At 41.6% G+C, this 20,551-nt stretch overlaps 1 protein-coding gene across 1 annotated transcript in view; it reads left to right on the top strand.

Moving 5' to 3' along the window:
• Window positions 1–20,551, top strand: part of lamc3 (laminin, gamma 3) — a 97,808-nt gene that overhangs the window by 11,870 nt on the left and 65,387 nt on the right. The window contains exons 3-4 of the mRNA XM_068574676.1: window positions 11,679–11,809; window positions 14,848–15,014. Of these exons, the coding sequence (XP_068430777.1) occupies window positions 11,679–11,809; window positions 14,848–15,014 (298 nt within the window). The remainder of the gene's footprint in view (window positions 1–11,678; window positions 11,810–14,847; window positions 15,015–20,551) is intronic.

Here is a 20,551-nt window from a genome sequence, read left to right on the forward strand (position 1 = left end):
CACAACGGTGTTCATCATCTTCCTGCCCGGAGTGTTTTACTCTCTGCTTCTCATCCTGCGCTGTTAGTTTCTTTGTTATAAAAACGCCTTCAAGAAAAGGTAGCAGCAGCAGCCTGGTTTCCGTGTTCAGAGATTATTAAACTGTCCTTTTCTTTCTGATTAATCCCTTCACGCTAGACTATTTCGCCCTCTGTATCCATCTGTTACGTAATGCTGGACGGCGGCCTGGGTTTGTGGGACGTACAGCAATGAGCCCGGTCTGCTGGGACGTTGTAACGTGAGCGTTATGTTTTCAGTTTGGGGAACGCACGCTCCACGTGTGAAAAGAAACAACCTCTAAATAAATCTTCTTACCATGAAGGAATTATGTGGGATCAAGGAATTAGGGGATTGAGGAATATGCGAGGCGGCATCGGTAGAAACAGGTTAGTCGGAGTCTGAGAGCGAGTAATAGCATGACGGGAGGAAACGGTTCTTACCTTATCACACACTGTAATACAATATCTGATACTGGTGTTGCAAAATATCAATAGTAATGTATCTGAAGGAGCTTTGTGATCCCACAAGGCTTCACCTCTGTGGTTTTGAGGGAAACCCTCGACTCTTGGCGCCGCTATTGAGGATGAACTTCAGCGATCCTCGAAGACGACATCGAGTCAAGCGTTTGGTCCAGTGCTTTATTTTTTTTAACCAAAATATCTGCAAAAAAACAATATTCCCATTGTTTTCATCTGCTGATCCTGCAACATCTTTAAAGAACTCCATATGCAGGAGTCAATGTTCCTCATTCAATATCGACCAGTTGATTCGGGGGAGAAGAATAGATGCATATCTGAGTGAATGCTTCAGTGAGTGTGTGTGGGGTTAAGCTCAGCAGTACTCTTCTGAAAGAATATCTAAATTTGCCGCCACTAATTCAATTATGTTCAATGTGGCAGTTTTGCACAAAACGTCACATAACATCTGTCCCAGAGCATCACATCTCAGGTCAAATGTAAAATACGATTACATGAATGACCACTGTGAAGTATTGAGTCATTGCAGAAAAGTAATTAAGATCACTATCAAAAGCTATCGCTATTAGCTTCCTTGTATCCAGATGTGAAAACTGCTGTTACAAATATCATAGAGAATTTATATATATATATATATATATATATATATATATATATATATATATACACTGCGTTAGCCCACTGAAGTAAACATCAATACTTAGTGTACTGTTGTTGCTGTATACACATTTTAATTGAATAGCTGTTATGAAAGCTTTGCAATGAAAGAAGAAAAAAAAGCATTTTACTCAGAACAACATCAATTTGCAGCTGAGTAAGTTGTTATATAATTTGCTTCAATTACATCTTTATTTGTCCCGTTATGAGTTGCGGGCCTCAGCAGGATTGCTCCATTCACTTCGGCAACTTAAGCCTCTGATTGCTGCTGTTGATTGTAATTACTGTGCAAAACACACAAGCCGACTCTTTCCTTTCTTTTCTCGTCGGTCTATAAACAAGAACTTGTTTTTTTCTCTCCTCTTACCTATCCGCAATTTTGAACAGGACATATTGTATTTTCCTCATCAACCTATTGAACCGTTAGAAAGGTTTCAATTTCATGGTAAAGCCGTGTAAAGACAGACATACGGGGGCCCGGGTGACCGGTAAGGAGGCCCCCACTGTACTTACATTAAGACCTGCCTACTAATAGTGTTGTTGGCCGGATTTCAGTCTGCTTTGGATGACATCGACCTGGTGATTGTAAAGCTGTGGGGGGGATCAATATAAGCCAAGAATACATAGATTGGGCGGTAAATCTCTCAGCGGAGCTGCCAAACAACCTGTCTCCTTCACTCCACCTTCCCTCGTCGCCTTCCCTCTTAAACAACAAGATGAGAAGACCCATAATTGACTGTGATCCGTTCTACCATTAGTATAAAAGGCGGATCAATTGCACAATTTTCCTTCATTAAATCTCTTGATTCACATTCTATTTTGAGGTTGATGGGAGAGCGAGCAAAACAACTCATCAATGCCGGCCGGAATGTTAAGAATATTCGTGAATTATATATATATATATATATATATATATATATATATATATATATATATATATATATATATATATAAGGGTTGTGGTGCTGGGCGAAGTCTTTAATGACGACATTCTGGTTCCCAGTTGAGCTATAAACCTAGAAAAACAAGAAGCAAATGGGCAACTTGATACGAGGGTCGAGGTTGAGAGCAGCACTCGATATGATTCCCACAACGGCACTATTTGTCGAATATAAAATGAAGGGCGTGAAGAGGCAGAGAGGGGAGGGGGCAACGGAGAAGAGGGAGTACGTGTAAAGGTTGTTTTGAACCATAAACACGAGCTCTTGCACAAATCCCAGCCGTGTAAACGGTGAACAGTTTACATTCTTTCGCCAGGGTAATCCACTCAGCATCCGGCGTAACGCTGCATACTTTAGAAACCAAAGAACCAGACGATGAATATGCGTTTCTAGCTTTTCCTGCAGTGCGTTTGGTCTCGTTCGACGGCCTGAAGGCGACTTTGTCCCGTCACGCTCCCAAGTGAGTGTCACTATACGACACTGCAGGCTCTCCAGGGTTTTTTATTTCGGGATACGCTCCGCAGCTTGTGCCGCCGACCTGAGGGGCCGGTTGTCATGATACGAGTTTTCTGTTTCCTGTTTTATTTTGTCGTCTTGTGTCCTCTGTGTCTCTGTAACTTCCTGCCCCTGGTGTTTGTCTGTCTGCCTGCTTCCTGGTTGTGTATTCTCTTCTCCTGTGCTGTGAACCCTGTTTGTCTCCTGTCCCCTGGTCGGATCGTACTGTGTCGTTACCGTGCGTTCCTTCCTCTGTGTTGGATAAGTGTTTTTTTGGAAGCCTGAGTTTTTGATTAAATTTACTTTTTTGAACCCTCGCTATGGCTTTTGGGTTCTCCTTTAAGCCGGTGAAAAGTGTGGAACCAATTTTGGCTCCAGACCTCCTTTTCCCTGTGTTTGAGTCGTCGTAGGAACCCCAAATTAATTCCAATACTTGTGTTTATTGTATGTATTTGCTCAGAAAAGTCTTGGGGAAAAATATATATCTGCAAAAAAAATCATTTTGAAAAGATATTTTGATAATAACTATGAATATCCAGCATGATATGAGCCAGATTCCCCCAAAATGCCTCCTGGGGCAGTCAATAAGACACCGTTTAGGAGGAATCACGACCTAAAGATTCAAAATCTGCTTCAAAAATTACAATAAAACAAAGCCTTGGCCTGTTAGGAAGAAGTTTCAGTCAAAAACTGTGTCATTCGGTTCAAAAATGGAAAAAAATTACGTATTTCATGATGCTGGGACTTGCCGCACGGTTTCCAAAAGGTTAAATCACCTCCTGACAGAACGATCCGACTTCCCTCTAGCGCCACCGGCAGGTCAACGTTCTAATCTGTCCAATACTTATGAACAAATATTAGCTGAAATAATGGACGTCGCCGTCCGCCCGCGGTTTACTGTTGTGTTTAGTACGAATTAGCAAATCTTAGCGCACTAACAGGCTTAACTACGTTGAGCTGAACCTTGTAAACATCCCCTGCTTTAACTCGTCATGTCAGCGTTGACATCGTCGCGACATTAGCGCGCAGATGTTACGACTTAGCTTACGACTTACCAAAGTGAAGCCTCACAGAGCCGCTCGCGTGGCTCCACAATCTTTTGTCTTGTCCAATGCGTGAACTCCAAGAACACACACATCACGATAGTGTCACAGTCTCAATATTGGAGTTTTTTCGAAGTGATTTATGTTCTACGTATCAAGTGCACATCTATTGTCATCTTACTAAACGACCCACCGGCAGCAATCACTCGGAGAAGTCCTTCAGCTGCAGACTCGTCTTCATTAAGTCAAACCGTGTGAGAACGGGGTTATATTGCCATGTACAGGTGCTATTGGCTGCTTTTGTGTGTGTGTGTGTGTGTGTGTGTGTGTGTGTGGCTAATATGGGATAATGTTCACGGTGTGGGTGCAGTGAAGGAGGAAGTACGGCTGGACATTTGTCATTTACCACCTGATGGTGCTACTTCCTGCCTTCATGTTCATCACAAGGTAATCACTTCAATTTACATGAAAAAAATACATGAAATTCCAGCGATATAATATTGACAAATCCTAGATTTGTGGGTGAAATGTTCGCTTGCGAATGCAGCGTATTGTCGCCGAGCATGACATCTTCTCACGACTTATCAAGCTAAAAGAGCAGGAGAACAATTTGTGATACCGAGTGGTCCGGCGTCTGAGATTGAACTCTTGAATTCCTCCGAATAAAACCCTCCAAGAGCTCGGCGGAAAAGAGAAAAATGTCGGCGTTGTGATTGCGTTCACTGATTAGCCGCTACAAAAAGCCTCAGTGTCTGATTTTTTTTTTTATGAATGTGTTGCTCAGGCAGAATGTGTTTTTCATTAAGTTGATGTAATCAAGAGGAAATGCCCGGAGCCGTCATCACTGTCCTTTTGTTTTTTGTTTCCCCAGCATTGTTCGTAGCGACATTGCATTTGACATGAGCAGTTATCCAGCTAATGCAGTAAAAATCATCCCCCGGAGGGACGACAGAGCCCACCGCATCACAACCATCTGACCGACACTGTGGACCTTTACAAAGGAGACGTCTTACATGTGTGGTCCAGTTCATATGGACTGTAAAACGCCACTATAGGAACACAGGTTTTCAACGTGCAACGATTATCTGCCATGGATGCACTTTGAAAACCTATGTTTTATATTTATATATATATATATATATGAGAGGGAGGTCTGGTCCATATTAACTGGACCACACATTTAAAACTTCTCCTTTTTAAATGTCTAAATGAGTCTATGTGAGCTTTATTCATCCTTTTCCTGCCATGAGAGATAAAAGATTGGTCATTTGTGTCTTTACATACATAGTAAAAGCCACTATATATATATATATGTATATATATATATATATATATATATATATATATATATATATATATATATATATATATATATATATATATATATATTACAATCAACACTTGAAATGATCCAGGCACTTGTAAATGACACAGTAGTACAAAATGTAAACCATACTTTGGTGTTTCGTTTTTACCTCTGGACTTAAGATTTCATTTAACACGTTTTATTTTGTCTTTTTACAACAGCGACATTGCATTTGACATGAGCAGTTATCCAGCTAACGCAGTAAAAACCAAGCCCCCCTGGAGGGACGCCGCATCACAAGCATCTGACTGACACTGTGGACAAAAAGGAGACGTTTTACATGTGTGGTCCAGTTAATATGGACTGTAGAAGTCACGACAGGATCACAGGTTTTCAAAGTGTGTGTGTCCACGGCAGATAATTATCGTTTGTGGCACTTTGAAAACTTTATTCATCTTTTTCCCGCCATGAGATTTGGTCATTTGTGTCGGGGGTTAAAATCCCCAGTCTTTACATACAGATTGCCAGCCGAGCGTAAAATGATCCCCGCTCCATGCCAGCGTGCCTTTCCCGCTGCATATGGCTCATACAGAAGCATGCATATTTCATAAGGCTTAAAACAAGAATTGCACCCCGCCCGTTTTATTAGCATTTTAATCCCTTTGCAGATTTAACGCTCGTGCCTCAGTCTGAAGAGCGCATAGTTTTCAATATAGAGACTTCGCACGCTTCATCTGCTGCTTTTCAAATATATCTCCATATATTTAAGAGGTCAAAGCTAAATCACGCAGAAAAAATGAAATCCCTCCTAACATCATGTGACGCTCACATGCACAGGTGTTTCTGTGTGAACGTCACCTGAATGGCGTTCAGTGTCACGCCAGTCGTCTAATAATGTGGTGTGTTTGCATCGCCGAATGATTTTAATGTGGAATAAACAACACTTACCGTGTAACACGGCATTTAGATGTTTTTCTTTTTTTTTTTTCTAAAGTAATGGCTTACTTCAAAGTGGGCTCTGTTGTCAAGTTTGTAAAGCTTTCTTTTTTCAATAATAACGCAGAAGATGAAAGCCGCTTTTTGAATTCTAATTTAATTTGTTCAGTCATCCATTAAAATGGTTTGTCTGTCTCTTCTGCCACCAGTCCAACAACCCCCCCCCCCCTCTCTAGAAAGCTGTGTGGCAAATTGGAGCTCCGCCGTTGAATGACAATGAGTAAAAGGGGAAAAAGTACATATTGAGGCCACAGTGAACATAAGCAATTAAATATTTTTTTTTTAAAAAGTTATTAACTTTAGAATGAGGGACACTGCTTCTCTTTTTCCATCCGCGCCTGCAGCCAGAGGTTTCAGAGTTCACGGGGAAACAGACTGAAGAGGAGAAGGGAAGGAGACAGGGGAGGAGAAAGATATTTTGGGGGCAGAGGGTGAAGGTCATGAGCGCCCCCCCCCTAACCTCCGAGCAGAAGAAAATAATTTGATATCATCCAAAAAATGAGCCGCACCTGCTAGTTTGATCATTAGACAGCCATTGTCTTCAGCCGTGGACTGGCTCATTGCCACTCTTAACGCCTCGGCCCATCCCTAAGTCAGCATCATTGGGCCCGAATTTTCAAGGGGAGTGAGAATCAAAGTTAATTAAGCTTTTGCTGTGGTTTGCAAAAAAAAATAAAATGAATACATAACGGGCTGACTACTAATTAACCCGAAGAAAGCGCTTGCTCTCAGTGCAGCGTGTGATATTTTGGAACCATGTCTGTTTTTCCTCACACAGTTAGCGCCGCTCCCCCGAGCATAGCTAATAACTCTTCCATATGATAATGGTCTCGTGACTCTGTGATGAATGGAAGAGAGCATTTGCTTTTATTGCGCCGAAAGTAAAAACTTTAAAAAATGCCCACAATGCATTTAGAAGATGTTATCGGCGTTTTAAAGCAGGAGGGCAGGACATTGGGGGGCACAATAGTAATGTTCAGGATTGACTATCAGAGGCGAGAAAGTCACACATTTAAACAGTAATCATCATCAGTTTGTGCTAATCACTTTTTTTTTTATGATTTCACAAAAGGTCGTAAAATATAACATTTTGGTTGAGATTTTTATCACATTAATTTGAAAAAGATAAACATATCTTTAACCCTTTTAAATCTGTAATGATGACAGTCCACCTGGTTCATTTTGTCGTATTTATCAATGAATATGTCAAAAAAAAGTCCATTTGGCAAAAAGGCGTTGCTCCTTTTTTTTCAGGAAAAATGTAATTTTCGAAATCTGGCAAGTATTTGTCATTTATATGGCTTAAAACAGTGTGTAAAAACTAAAAAGTAAAGAAACGTATTTGAATTTTCATCATATTTCTCTTCTGAACTATGGAAAATGAACAATGAACAAAGCCTTTAAAATTACAGAAATGATATTTAACTTATTTTACATCTTCTCAAACTATTTCGTTTGCATAGAGCATTCAGTGTCTGTGTGAAGGAAACGTTTAAATTTTTTTTTCTTTTTTTTGTTTGTCCGAGAAGGGGGTAGAAGGAGGAGGGGCATGGTGTCCAAAAGGTTAATGGATTCACATTCACAACGAACAGATTGCTGCATTTGCAACCGTTCGTCTGCCCCGGTTTAAGGTAGAATTCACAAAACACAACGCGTTAATGATATTCCCTCGCTGGCCCTTTATTCCTGTCTTCTTCTCTCATTTTCCACGATGCAAAGTATGAATGCGTTTGGCCGATGGCTCGGGTTTTGAGTGGCGAGAGTCTCTTTTCATCCAAACCTCCCAGAGGCAATTAAGAGAGAAATAGGGGGACATGTAAACCCTGGATTTTTTGGAAAGGAAGGAGAGGAAAAAAACAACAACTCATTGTTAATTTATTATTTTGTATTCCAAAAAAGAAATGCAAGGGGAGCTTTATTCATTTATTTTTCACGACACCGTCATTGCATCCTGTTACCGCTTCCCAAATTAAACGAGTTGAAGCGGACGCCGCTCGTAGCCCCAATGCGCTTCAGTCACCAGCGACTCTCCGAAGACGCTAATAATTCCTCCGTAATGCGCTCGGCTGTTAGTGTTGATCTTTGTGAATTGGACCGCTTTTCCAATGAGCCTCATTTACATAGAAAGGGCCCAATTTTTACAAATGTTGCACCAAATGTAGGCATATTACCTACTTTAAATAAGTGCAAATACCAGAGAAGCACCGACACACTGTTTGCTTGGCAGCACAGTTAGTGGGGGTAATTTTCAAAATCAGACGCTTTTTCTTTTTTTTTTTGTTCTAATTTGCGCAGATTTGGCAACCATTCATTTTCCAGTGCTGCTCCTGTATCATACAGCTTACCTGTTTCCATTCATGTGTACTTTAATCAATTCTTTCACTGATTGAAAACCTCACGTTGTTGTGCAAATGGCATGCATTATCATTACGAGAACGTCAGAGGAAATCACGGTGATTACCCTTTACGCCAGGAGCGCGTGGCTCTCAGATAACTACGCAGCGAGAGACGAGAGAATTAAAATGCACAGGACGAGAAACATTTCCTGCCCCTCCTCGGGGACCATGGATGAAAAAGCATGTAATGCCCTGGTATTGTAAAACAAAATGAAGAATTAGCGTCTGTTTTTCTCCCGGCGACTGCAGTGCATCAGGGTCATTCAGTGTCTTCCAAATCCCCGTTAGCAAGCAGGAGGCATGTCAAGCAGGGGCCAAAGTCGATGAGCGAGGGCCGGAAACAAAAGCACGCCGGCCACCGGCAGTCAATTCTGCAACGCCGGAGTTTTACGGTCGCTCCCGAATATCAGCTCCATAGCCCCTCAGTAAGGCTGCTAAGGCACAGAACTGTCTGGAAATCCTCAAGTGCACTCGCAGAAGAGTGCAGCGATAAGGCTGGTGGAGGGAGAGGGAGGGAGACACAAAGCGTCTGGGGGAGGGGGGGCGAGAGGGCACTTTAGGTAAGGACACTAAAGGTGGGATGAGTTACGCCTGCAGAACAGTCCGAGTTCTGCTGGAAAGGAGCCACCAGCTGGCCTAGTTAAAATTTAAATTAAAAGAATGTCCTCTCTTGCTTTAAAATGACCTGTTAATTAGAGTTTCTTTTTTTTTTTTTACGAGCTCTGCCACTGATTGCACACCGCTGAGTGCACGAAAACTCCACTTGGCTGAAAAGTCCAACACTGCCGACGCCGTTCGAGTGAGGTTTCGAGCCAATCGGGACCACATGTGTGGCACATTCGCACCAGATGTTCCAGTAATGGGCTCTGACCTCTTGGTGGCCCAGCGGTGCGTCCCTTTAGGACTGCAGGCGCAGGCCCAGCAGGCGGGACGAATCCCGAGGCCCTTTTCGCTTTGAAACAGGAGGATGGCCGTCGCGCCGACAGGAGAAGAAAGCCCCTGGATAAAAAGCAGCTGTTAGATAGAACTTGGTTCTTAACTTTTACTGCAGGGCTATTTTAGGCTGAGAGAGATCATGTTAGGCACCTGTGAAGAGAGCCTCGGAGGGCACTGGTGCCACCTTTGTTCAATATCCTGCTACTAACCAATTAAGCCACTTCCTTCACTCGCTGAACAAAGAGTGGTGCTTTGTTTGACGAATAAAAATTGGTGTTACATTATCCCTCTGTGTATTGTGTATTACAGATTCTGCACAGGCAAACCAGATATTATGGTGTTTTTTTGAGTCCATGAAACACAATCCTGTTAACTTTGTGTTTTTAGACTGACTTCAACTACCAGAGCAATACCGCACATTGGTGTCTGTTCTCTTTGGTGGGATTTAAAACTTGAGATCAATTATCCACAAAGGTTGACTCCTGTTGATGTCATCATAATTCATAATGATGCAGTTGTCAGCGGTTGCTGTTGACTCCAACACAAGAGCCAAGACCAGAGCAGGCTGCCAAAAGAGCCATGTTTGCAATGTTGTTTGCAATGTTGGTCCTTAATTGCAATATATATATCTATATATATATATATATATATATATATATATATATATATATATATATATATATATATATATATATATATATACGTTGTTAGAATAGGTCTCTGCTATCAAGCTATCAAGTCATTCTCAAACAAGACAAATAGGCAACCGCCACGCTAACAAGCGCAGTGCGGCGGCACTTAGCCAAATGCTAATATCAGCGTGTCACTTAGCTAAATGCTAATGTCAGCATGCCACTTAGCTAAATGCTGATGTCAGCATACCACTTAGCTACATGCCAACATGCCAAACCCCTGTTCATGTAAAAAAGTAATAAAAACATTTAGGCTATTCTCTTATGAACCAAATTTTCTCCAAAGCACGTGAATATACTTTGTTTGGCATCTGTAAGCGGTAGGAATTATAAAAACATATTTTGTCTCATGACGATCAGACAAACCCCTCAACATGCCACTTAGCTAAATGCTAATGTCAGCTTGCCACTTAGCTACATGCTAATGTCAACATGCCACTTAGCTAAATGGTAATGTCAGCATACCACTTAGATACATGCTAATGTCAACATGCCACTTAGCTACACGCTAATGTCAACATGCCTCTTTGCTAAATTCTAATCTCGGCATGCCACTTAGCTACGTGCTAATGTCAGCATGCTAACATGCCTCAGCCCAGGAGAGGGTCCATCTACTCTCGTCCACACAGAGGAATGAGGAGAGGAGACGTCCGTGCATGTGCAATTATTTTAGGGGTTGCCAAAGTGATCAGGATTCATCCTTTGGAAGGGATACGGCATTTGTACTTTTTTTTTGGTATCACTTAATAGGCTTAAATTGAGAAAAACCTCATGCTATCTGATGGGCTTTAGCGGTACAAAGCCTGGCTGTAGTGCCGGAGAAAAACATGAATGGATGAAATCATCACACGTGTTTTAAAGTCTGAGGCCCATCCGCCGCTCCAGTCTGCTTCTCTCCCATTGCCACACTTCAAAGAGACCTCTGGGACAAGCTTCAAAACGTACGGCATTATAGACTTTTTTTTTTCTAGGACTGCCACGGAGTCCCAAACCATCCAAGAAACAGACAGAAAGTTTCCCTTCAGCCATTTGTTTTAAAGTTGCTTCTGTTCTCGAGTAAGAGATTTCTCATGTCATTTGTTCTCCCTTTTACCTGGCCTCCCTTTCATCTCGCACCCCCACTATTGCACTTCCCGTTTTGCTTTCCCTCTGTTTGTGTTATCCCTCTCCACTTTCTTCTCCCACTCTTGCCTTCATCCTGTCTTTACCTTTCTGCGGCGAGCTCAAACAGAGGGAGCTTAAATCATATCAGGGATGGGAGCTTTGGCATGTGCCATCCATTAAACTGAAGTAGTGCTGCAGTGTTTCTCACGCTTTTTATTTTATTTCCTGTGTCACATTTTGACTTTTGTCTCCATTAATCCCCATTTCCTTTCTTTACCCTTCTTTCTGACAATAGCTTAAATCCCGACACCTGTACTCATTATCTCCCCATTACATCTGCTCTTTTTCCCAATGCCGATACGCCATCACCCCCTGTCTCCTTCGCTTGATCCACCAACTCTCCATTCCACTTGCTCTGTCAACTTTTGCCGGCTTAACTAAATCCTCCTCTCACATCCTGCCTGTCTGCTTCCTTGTACCTGCAAGAGTGGCAGCAGCCAAGTGGATGACATTAAATGGAGTTTTCGAACATCCCTCTCACCCCCGTTGGTCCTTTCTTCTTCTTCTTCTTCTTCTTCCCCTACCCTCTTCTTGCAGGAATGGGTGACAGCCACTGACCTGCTCATCTCTTTGGACCGGCTTAACACCTTCGGAGACGAGTTCTTCAAGGACGCCAAAGTGTTGCGCTCGTACTTCTACGCCATCTCTGATTTCTCTGTAGGAGGCAGGTAAGAGACGCCGGCAAATGTGCCATCGAGGATAATGTCACCCGGCATAGTCGACACTCTCTCTCTCTCTCTGAAAGGTCACACATTTGTATTTTACCTTGAGCATAGTCCCATGAAACTGTGGTTGAGCCAAAAGAAAGTAATGAAAACACAAAAACATTTTAATTTTTTTTTTCCCCCTCGCTTAAATCATTTTTGAATTGGCTGCTTCCTTCCAGCTATCTCAAACGTAATGGAACACAAACCCTGTTTATTACAAAACACATTTATATAATACTAATTGGCTTTGCCAAATATGATTTGGAGGAAACACAACTGCCGCCTGAGGAGGTATAGGGGGTGGGTGGTTAGGCATACAAAGCGCATATTTTTGAGGCCAGAGCGTGTGCGCGGGGTTTATGTGCAATATCTCACATATTGCAGCTCAAACGGCTCGTAAAGAAATGAGTTAAGATTAAACTTTTTGGTTAAATATTCAAAAAAATCCACCGTGTCCCATCTGGTGTTTCAAGTTTCAAGTTTGGCTTTGACTTTTTCATGATTCAACCGAATCTTTTTTAGAAAGAGCCGGGCGATGAATCAAATGTTATTTACATTCGTCGCGTATTGGCTTCCAAAAATTGTGTCTTCTGTTATTAATCCGGCACTCCTCCTTTTTTATTACAGCCGTGCTCTTTCAGCCTGCTCGGGGGGTCAACTGCAGCCGGCTGCTCACCGGGGAATAAATACCAAACAGCAATGTGTTTATGACAACATTGTTTAGTGGAGCACAACATTGTTTACAATAGCACATTCCTCATAGATCTAGCCTCTTTATTCTTGCACAATGTGGTATTTCTTTCTGAATGCATGTGGGTAATTATGAGGAATATTCATTATTTAAGAATTGACTAGAATAATCGTTGCCATAATTGAGTATAATTCAGTATGAACATTTTTGCGTTGGCAGTGTACAGTCTGCAGATATAGATGAAATTGAATTCCCTTTTCGTCTTTAGAGATTACATTATCTGTGTATGAATACATACATGTTGTATATGTATGAATATCACTGTTAAGGGAGATGATTTTGCACCACAGGGGTACTGTATGTGTCCAAGGCATGCCGAAAACCCAGATAATCCTCCATCCGGCTTCCACTTCTTTCTCTTTATTACTCAAAGTAATCAGAGGGGACGTGGTGCCAAGGACCGGGCTACACTTTGGAGCTTCAGATGGAAGTAGGCGATTAAGTTAGTTGAGATGAAGCCTTCAGACGGAATATAAATGTAATCTGACACATGTCATAAACACTTAGGATCACCGCGGGGACGGGACAAATTACCCGCCAATGCCGAAACACCTGAGGGGGAAGAGATACACGCGGCAACGTGCTGGCCTTTCTGTACGAGTACACACATGCCTTCACACCTGAGCGCCACGCCACGACAAGCAGGCAGAGCCTTTTCAAATACTCCCTCGTGATTTGTATAGAAGATCAATGCAACCATAACGCAAGTTGATACACAGCTCTTCTAATGCCACAGGAGAACGGTGGAACGGATTTTAAGATATATTTCTACGCAGCATAACTAGGACCACGAGTTAGATGGTGTGATGATGACGTTGCGGCTATATATATATCTGACTATCCCCTGTCTATGTCATCAAAGGGCACTTCTTGGACGTATTATGTGAGAATGATCAATCCAATTACTTTAATATTTAAGTTCGGGTCTGCGAGTCGGGTGTCTGCTGCCGTGTCTTGAGTGTGTCGGTCTGTGACAGAAACTTCTGGGACACTTTTTCCCCCCAGTCCGCCCATGATGTGGACTATACGGCCTTGGTCTGAAACCACAGCCTGCCAGTCATGTATCGTTATTAAAAAATACAGTTTTAGAAATAAAAACTCAGAAAAATATCAAATATGAAAACACTATACATAAGGTGGTATATGTACAAAAGGTGGTAGTATGTACAAGAAAGGTATTAGATACAGTTTGTTTATTGAAGTGTTAACAAATAGTAATAAATAGGCTAGTCCTGAGTGTTGTTCCTATTTCAATCCAGAGGGAGAAGTGATAGTCAATGTGTGTCCTCAAAAAAAACATCATTAACTTTGTCATAGTTAAATGAAAGGTCATGCTGGCTAAAAAAAAAAGTGCTACAAGGAATTGATCATCACATTTTTCGTGATAACTCAACATCTTGCACAAGTTGTTTTTGGAACAGCACATTCGCTGACTGTACAGTTCAGGTCACCTCCCTCACATTGTATTCAGTTTGAATTATCATCGGCCTCACGTCTACTCTAGCAGAAAGATCTGACGCGTGGATCGGAAGCACTTTTGGAGTCGCTGGGTTGTTGTCTGTCGTCTCAGCGACAACAGAAATAACTGGGTCTGAGCCTCGGGCGGGCGAGCAAGTGTCTGGATCCGGGACAGCTGGCTAAATTTGACAGAGCCTGCCACTCAGCGACAAGTCCCCCCTTCCCCTACCGCAACCACTTGACAAAAACCCGACACAGCTGCCAAGAAATATTACACACGGGAGGGGTGTAGCTGCCACCGCGCTGCAGAGGAAATAATAAATTAGCTATCTTGTTGTGGAAAGAGAAGGCTTCATGCATCCTGTATCCCAAGATTATTCACTTGTGTGTGTTTCATAAAAACACAAAAAGATAGATGGGGAAATATAGTCATGCGTGTAGGTAAAACTCGCACACATGCTTGATGCTGTGTCTTCTACTTGTGAGACATAGTGAGCGTATTACCACAGAGTGCACAGTTGAAGTGTGCGGTCGGGTAAAAGGAAATGAAAACCCCACCTCATCTCGAGCCGCGTTTATGCCCGTGGTAGATAATGGGAAGTGACAACTCCTTAAGGTGGAAATACCTTCTCACTTTGGCCTCTCCTCTGCCTTCAACACCGTTCACCGTGTGCATTAGTCTGCCTACGCCCGAGTCAGTGAGCAAAGAGAGAGAGAGAGAGAGAGAGCGAGAGTAGGAAAAGTAGTCCTCACCTCACCGAACATAACGATCTGTCTGCGTCTCCCTCAGGTGTAAGTGCAACGGCCACGCCAGCGAGTGCGTTGAGTCGGGACATCGGGGCCTGGTGTGTTCCTGCCAGCACCACACGGTGGGAGACGACTGCCAGCGGTGTCACCCGTCCTACCAGGACCGGCCCTGGGCCCGGGCCACCGGGGAGTCCGCCAACGAGTGTCTGAGTGAGTAGCTACCCCCGTTCCTCTCGCGCAGATTTCTCCGTGAGCGTGTGTTAGTTTAAATACTACATTTCAGCAGTTTTTACTGTTTACACACAGATTTCACTTGGTTTGGTCAAGGAAATTTGGTTTAAATTCATGGAAAAGTCATGGAAATGTGGTTAAAAGCCATTGAAATTTGAAAAGAGTACCCAATGTACAAATATGCAGTGTACAACTTTAAAACAATACCATTAAGGTCCATAAAATGACGTAGTGTCGTTGTTTTTTAACCTGATCAACGTTGAACTCATCTTCTTTTACTCTTCAAGGATAAGTGATTTTTCGTGTCCCGTAACAAACCTTTCCACCCCCGTCTACGTCTGGGTTGGTTCGTTCCAAAGCAGTTTCTTGTAATGGCCTCTCCGCCAGCTGTGAGTAGGATTTTGACCAAGTCATTATCTTCTTTCAGCAGCACTTTAGCTATATTGCCCTGGTATAAAATTGAACACTTCTTGGAGATTACATATCCTAATACCTCATTCAATTCTGAATTCACTCTCTCCCAGAATGGCTCCACTTTTGAGAAAACTCCCAAAGATATCTGTATGGTGACATTTCTCCCAGCCTGTTTGATTAAAAGTTATTTGCAATGTAATTAAATTAAACTATTACGATTTTTTCCCCCCAGTTGTATACACATGTATGCCTGTAGATACACATGTATGGTGCTGATCTTCTTCCAAAAATTTGATGTTTGAAAGTTACTAGGAAGTCATCCTTGATGCTTTTTGAGGAAAGGAAACGTCGCTTCTACCTCTGCATTGTGTTTTTCTGCTGCCTCCCTTTTGTACTTTTCTGTTGTAAATTTCAGTTGAACATATTTTAGTCGTGGTTTGGAAGAGAAAATCTATCCTTCAAATTTTGAAAACACATATTTTTAATAACGGTACTCGTTTTTTCATCCTCAAGACAACGTCCCTGGTTTGAATCCACAATCCTCTTTCTGTTCTTTTTCAAGATCTCTAAGTAATTGGATTAGTGAATGGATTGATCATTCGAACACAATATGTCCAAGAAGTGCATTTTTGATGACGCAGACGGGTGATACGTGGCTCAGTCTAGCTGCAATGCTATCATCACACCAATTAATTAGTGGTCCTCGTTAGGCTGCATGGAAATATATCTTCAAAATCTGAAACGTACCGTTCTCCTGTGGCAACTTGAGCCTCCGGCCTCCCTCCCCCAAGTGCATCCAGGTGCTTATGTATCAGTGGTACCTCTATTGGTATGGATTGAAATGAATGCAATACCCTCTGCGAGATATTACATTTTCATCACTCTGATCCAATCTGTTAAAAATCCATGTGGACCGTCTCTCTATGTCCTTGTGTTTTGGTTGATGTGATTATAATTGGCTCCATGCAACACTGATAATTGTTTTGTTTCATACAGCTTGAGGTATTTGATTGATTTTGAAAAACGCATTTGATATTAAAACTCTCTTTCGGAGGCGCATAATTGAGTACACGACATTTTGAAATATTCAATGCATATCCTGCATATTCATTGCATTTCTCAAGATTCCCCAATCATCCGTTGGAGACAAGTGATTGGTTTACGTGAAGAGGACGAGTCAATGTCCGCCGCCCACTGCAGCTCGCTTACAGATCTCGATGGATCTATTGGGCGAATGGTTCAATATTGAGAGCCAACGGGAGGATGAAGACATCGTTCGTCTCGTTCCTCTCGTTTCTCTCGCCAACCGACGCAGATCTCTAAGTTGCTCCGCTACTCCACGTCAATGCATCCTCGGGCACGCAAGACTGACTCCTTGGTGTCATATGCAGAGTTATTGGAATACGGTTATTAACCCGGTCTGTTCTCTTCATCAATTAAATCTGGCGTGGAGGTTTAAAGTCGATTTGTAAAATTGATATTTTTTGACAATAATTATTACAGTTCTCCTTCTTTCGTGACAGGGCTGTCTTGCCTTCTTTCGTGCTGCATGGAGACACGTTTGTTTTAAACCCCCTCGGTATTTCTGCTGTGATTGTTCATATTTGGTACCTCTCCAATTCAGTGTAGATGTAGTGTACTAAAAAGAATGTCCTCACAATATTTCCCATCTTCTGCAGAGGTTTGTGTTACCACTGGAGGATGTATGCTATATCTTTTGACCCCTCTTCAATATGTTATGGGGTCCTTAATGTTGTGAGTGCTGTGGGAAGCCGGTTGTTTGCGAACAGCCTTCCACAAAATGATTTGGTGGATTTAGGAGCCCAACTCGTAATATGCTTGTTTTATGAATCTTGCATCTTTCTCTCACTCCAGACCTCAATATCTCACCCATCTATCTATTTGTTTATGAAACTCCTGGTTTTATTTGTTCTTCTATTCTCAATCCTTTAGATCAACGTATTAGCTGTTCTCCCTCTGCGCTGCTTAATATCTATTGTCGTATGAACCAATCTTCAGCGAGTCCCGTATGGATGGATCTACCTCACCTTTGTCATTTGATTTCCATTTTAACGTCAACAGTTTTGAACAGTTCTTGATGTATTTGCCAGGCTCGAGCTTCAATTTTTCAGCTTTAGGGTCATATTACCACTTTACACTTGTGCCTGAGGACAATGGTGCCTCATTATATAGAGAGCTGAGATTGTTCTGCAATTTGTGATGTAACACATGGATATGTATCTCATATGCAAGTGCCTTTTAAAAGGTGAATTTAAGAAATGATATAAAATAGAGTAAATGCCCCTCAATGCATTACTCAAACCACGAACGTCTAAAAACATCAGCTGTATCCTTTCATTACACTTGATGTGATTTATTTTCACTGTTCAATTCAACAATGGAGCTTTTTTTGACCGCTAACTGCATTATATACCAACAAAAAAAGTATTTTGCATGGCAAAAAAACAAAGCTGGCCTCCTAAAAAAAAGGGCATTTTCTCTCCACCTTTGCTCCAGAATCCCTTTATATAGGAGAGAGAAGGCCAAACATTATGAAAGGAAATGACCCACTATGGGTCCCTTCTCTCACTCTACCTCTATAATCATTCAGCTTGATTCATTGAGCATGGAAGCTCGTGTGTATTGCACTCACACACAGTCTTTGAATTATTTGAACAAGGATAAAAGCAAACAGACATGTTTAAATTAAATGAAGCGCATATTCCATGCAGCTATATCACGTTTGTGAACCTCAATGTTCACTATAACTGTGAGCTTGTTGTGATGAAGGACCACCGTGTGATCTATGCCCATGCGTATATTCACATCTCAATATGAGCATTAATCTTTTGTCCCGTTATCCCTTTTCCAAGCACACAGCAATAGAAATATATTTTTAATTTGATTGGATGTAGGTATTGGCGTCACGGAAGATGTGTGTCTATTCAAATAGATGTTTGCACCACCCCCTCCTCCTCCTCCACGAGCGCTTCAGTGTGTATGAATTTGCATTATTAGTATTATCAGGTTTGGCTCACCACGACATGCGCATTTACTCAATGCTGTTGAGGATGATTTATAATTGGCGGAGGGGTAAAAACCATAAAAGAGAGTGTCTCACAAATTGTATTAGTTTTTTTTTGTGTGTGCTGAATTCTATTGAGCATCCAGCGTGTTTTAATTACTTGTACTCTTGGTTCCAAGCAGATGGCGTCTTAAATAGAGTACTGCAGCTAACTTAATCAATACGCGATATATTAATTAATAAATACACACACACTATATAACAAAGACACAGAATATGGAAACAAAATGCTGAATCCTCAGTGTAATTGCATATCTCTATCTGGCACAACAGTATGTTGGCCATTTTCTCTGTGACATCGTTTTCCAGGTTGGTGATGTTGATCAGCTAATATGCATCAAACCAATGAAATGCAGTGAATATTATATTACCTAAATATTTTAAAATGAACTTACGAACAGTAGAAATGCAGCTGTGTTTATATTTCTCGAAAGAATGAGATCATAATCTCTAAGAGCCATTCTGTGGTGTTTGATTGCTGTTTGGCCCTCCCACCACTAGGTGGCGTAAGGTCGACTTTAAACTGAGTCGAAAGTGTTAGGGACCAGTTGTTGCTTTTTTTTGCTGTTTTTTTAAATTAGCAAACTGTTTTTTGATCGTGATACAACTGGTGACAATACAGTTAAGTGTATGCGTCTAGTGTGTGCCGGCAGTCTTTATGCTTTTGTTTTGTATAAATAAACGCAAGTGGATTAAATAAACAAACTGGACACTGTCATAATTAAAACGCGTCAGAACAATAGGAAGGGAGCAACCAAGTAGCGCTTATAGAGTTGAACTACATAATCTGTGTTATATTCTAATGAATAGACACTTGTTTCATCCCGATGTTGGAAAGGTGTCAATCACAACATTATACAGCTTGACGGGTAACAGAAGAAACAAGAATTAAGAATATAAAACATTTAATCATGGATAAGAAATTGCAACATTGCTTTACACAATAATCTCAGAATGTACCTAATGTGGCATCTTTCCTCTTGTGTCTCTGCTCTAAAGATGCTGGATGTACACATGCAGTTATTTTGTCCACATTCGCTCCTCCCAAGAGGTGAAACAATGTCAAGATGGCCCCCGCCTCTCCTCTCGCTCGTTATGGGAGAGACGTCTTCGTACTCACAAATGCAGAGTTGAGGAGCTCTGAGGGGTGAAACATTTGTGGGCTTGAGGCCATTTGTTATACCTGATATGAAGTTTGGGGAGCAGCAACAGCTGCAGACTGCTTTGGATGCACTACTTCTGAAATAAGGTAGAAGGGATTAGGTGAACTTTCAGAATATATAAAGCAGGCGGAATCGAATACAGGGAACATGATCTTTGGCTTTGCAGGAACTAAGGTGGGGGGGCAGACGGGGGCCAGAGTCATGCATGGTATTATTTTTAAACTATGCATTAATTTACATGTCAATATGCGTGCTGGTTCTGGTAATGTATTTGCGTATGTTTGCTTGTTTACATATGTCATCTGCCATTGTTTACTGTTGCACCTGTTTGCACATGATGTGGAGGTTTTGTTAAGAATCGGTTTTTACCTGGAAGAATCCATAAAAACCCATGAATATTAAGAGCAGGAAGGTCTTGTGTGACACACACATGTATCATTTAGGAAGATCAGTGACGAGAATAAAGTTGGGAGCTTAATACTTTTACCTACTTAATGCTCATCCTGCTTTGAATACGCTCGTACTACCTTTTGCCATTTCTTCTTCTTACAAAGAATTGACCATTTCTGACACTTTATATATTTGTCAAGACTGTTATCATCATTTAAAGCTACTGTAAATCTCATTTGTATGTTTTATACATCTTCATTAGTGTGAATTTAACTTTGGCTAAACACCACACAAAAAGCACAACTATCAAACCTGTAAGTCGTGCATTAAATAATGTAATATACGGCACATGTAATCATTGTTATGATAGCAATTCTTCAAATCCGCGTACTCATGCACAGTGCGGGAACAACTGACAAAGCAACAAGCACAGAGCCTGACGGCGGTATAGTTATGTTTATGGT

The sequence above is a fragment of the Clinocottus analis genome, unplaced genomic scaffold (assembly GCF_023055335.1).
Source record: "Clinocottus analis isolate CAN_PGR_092001 unplaced genomic scaffold, fCliAna1.0.p SCAF_13, whole genome shotgun sequence".
In the NCBI taxonomy this organism is placed as follows: domain Eukaryota; kingdom Metazoa; phylum Chordata; class Actinopteri; order Perciformes; family Cottidae; genus Clinocottus; species Clinocottus analis.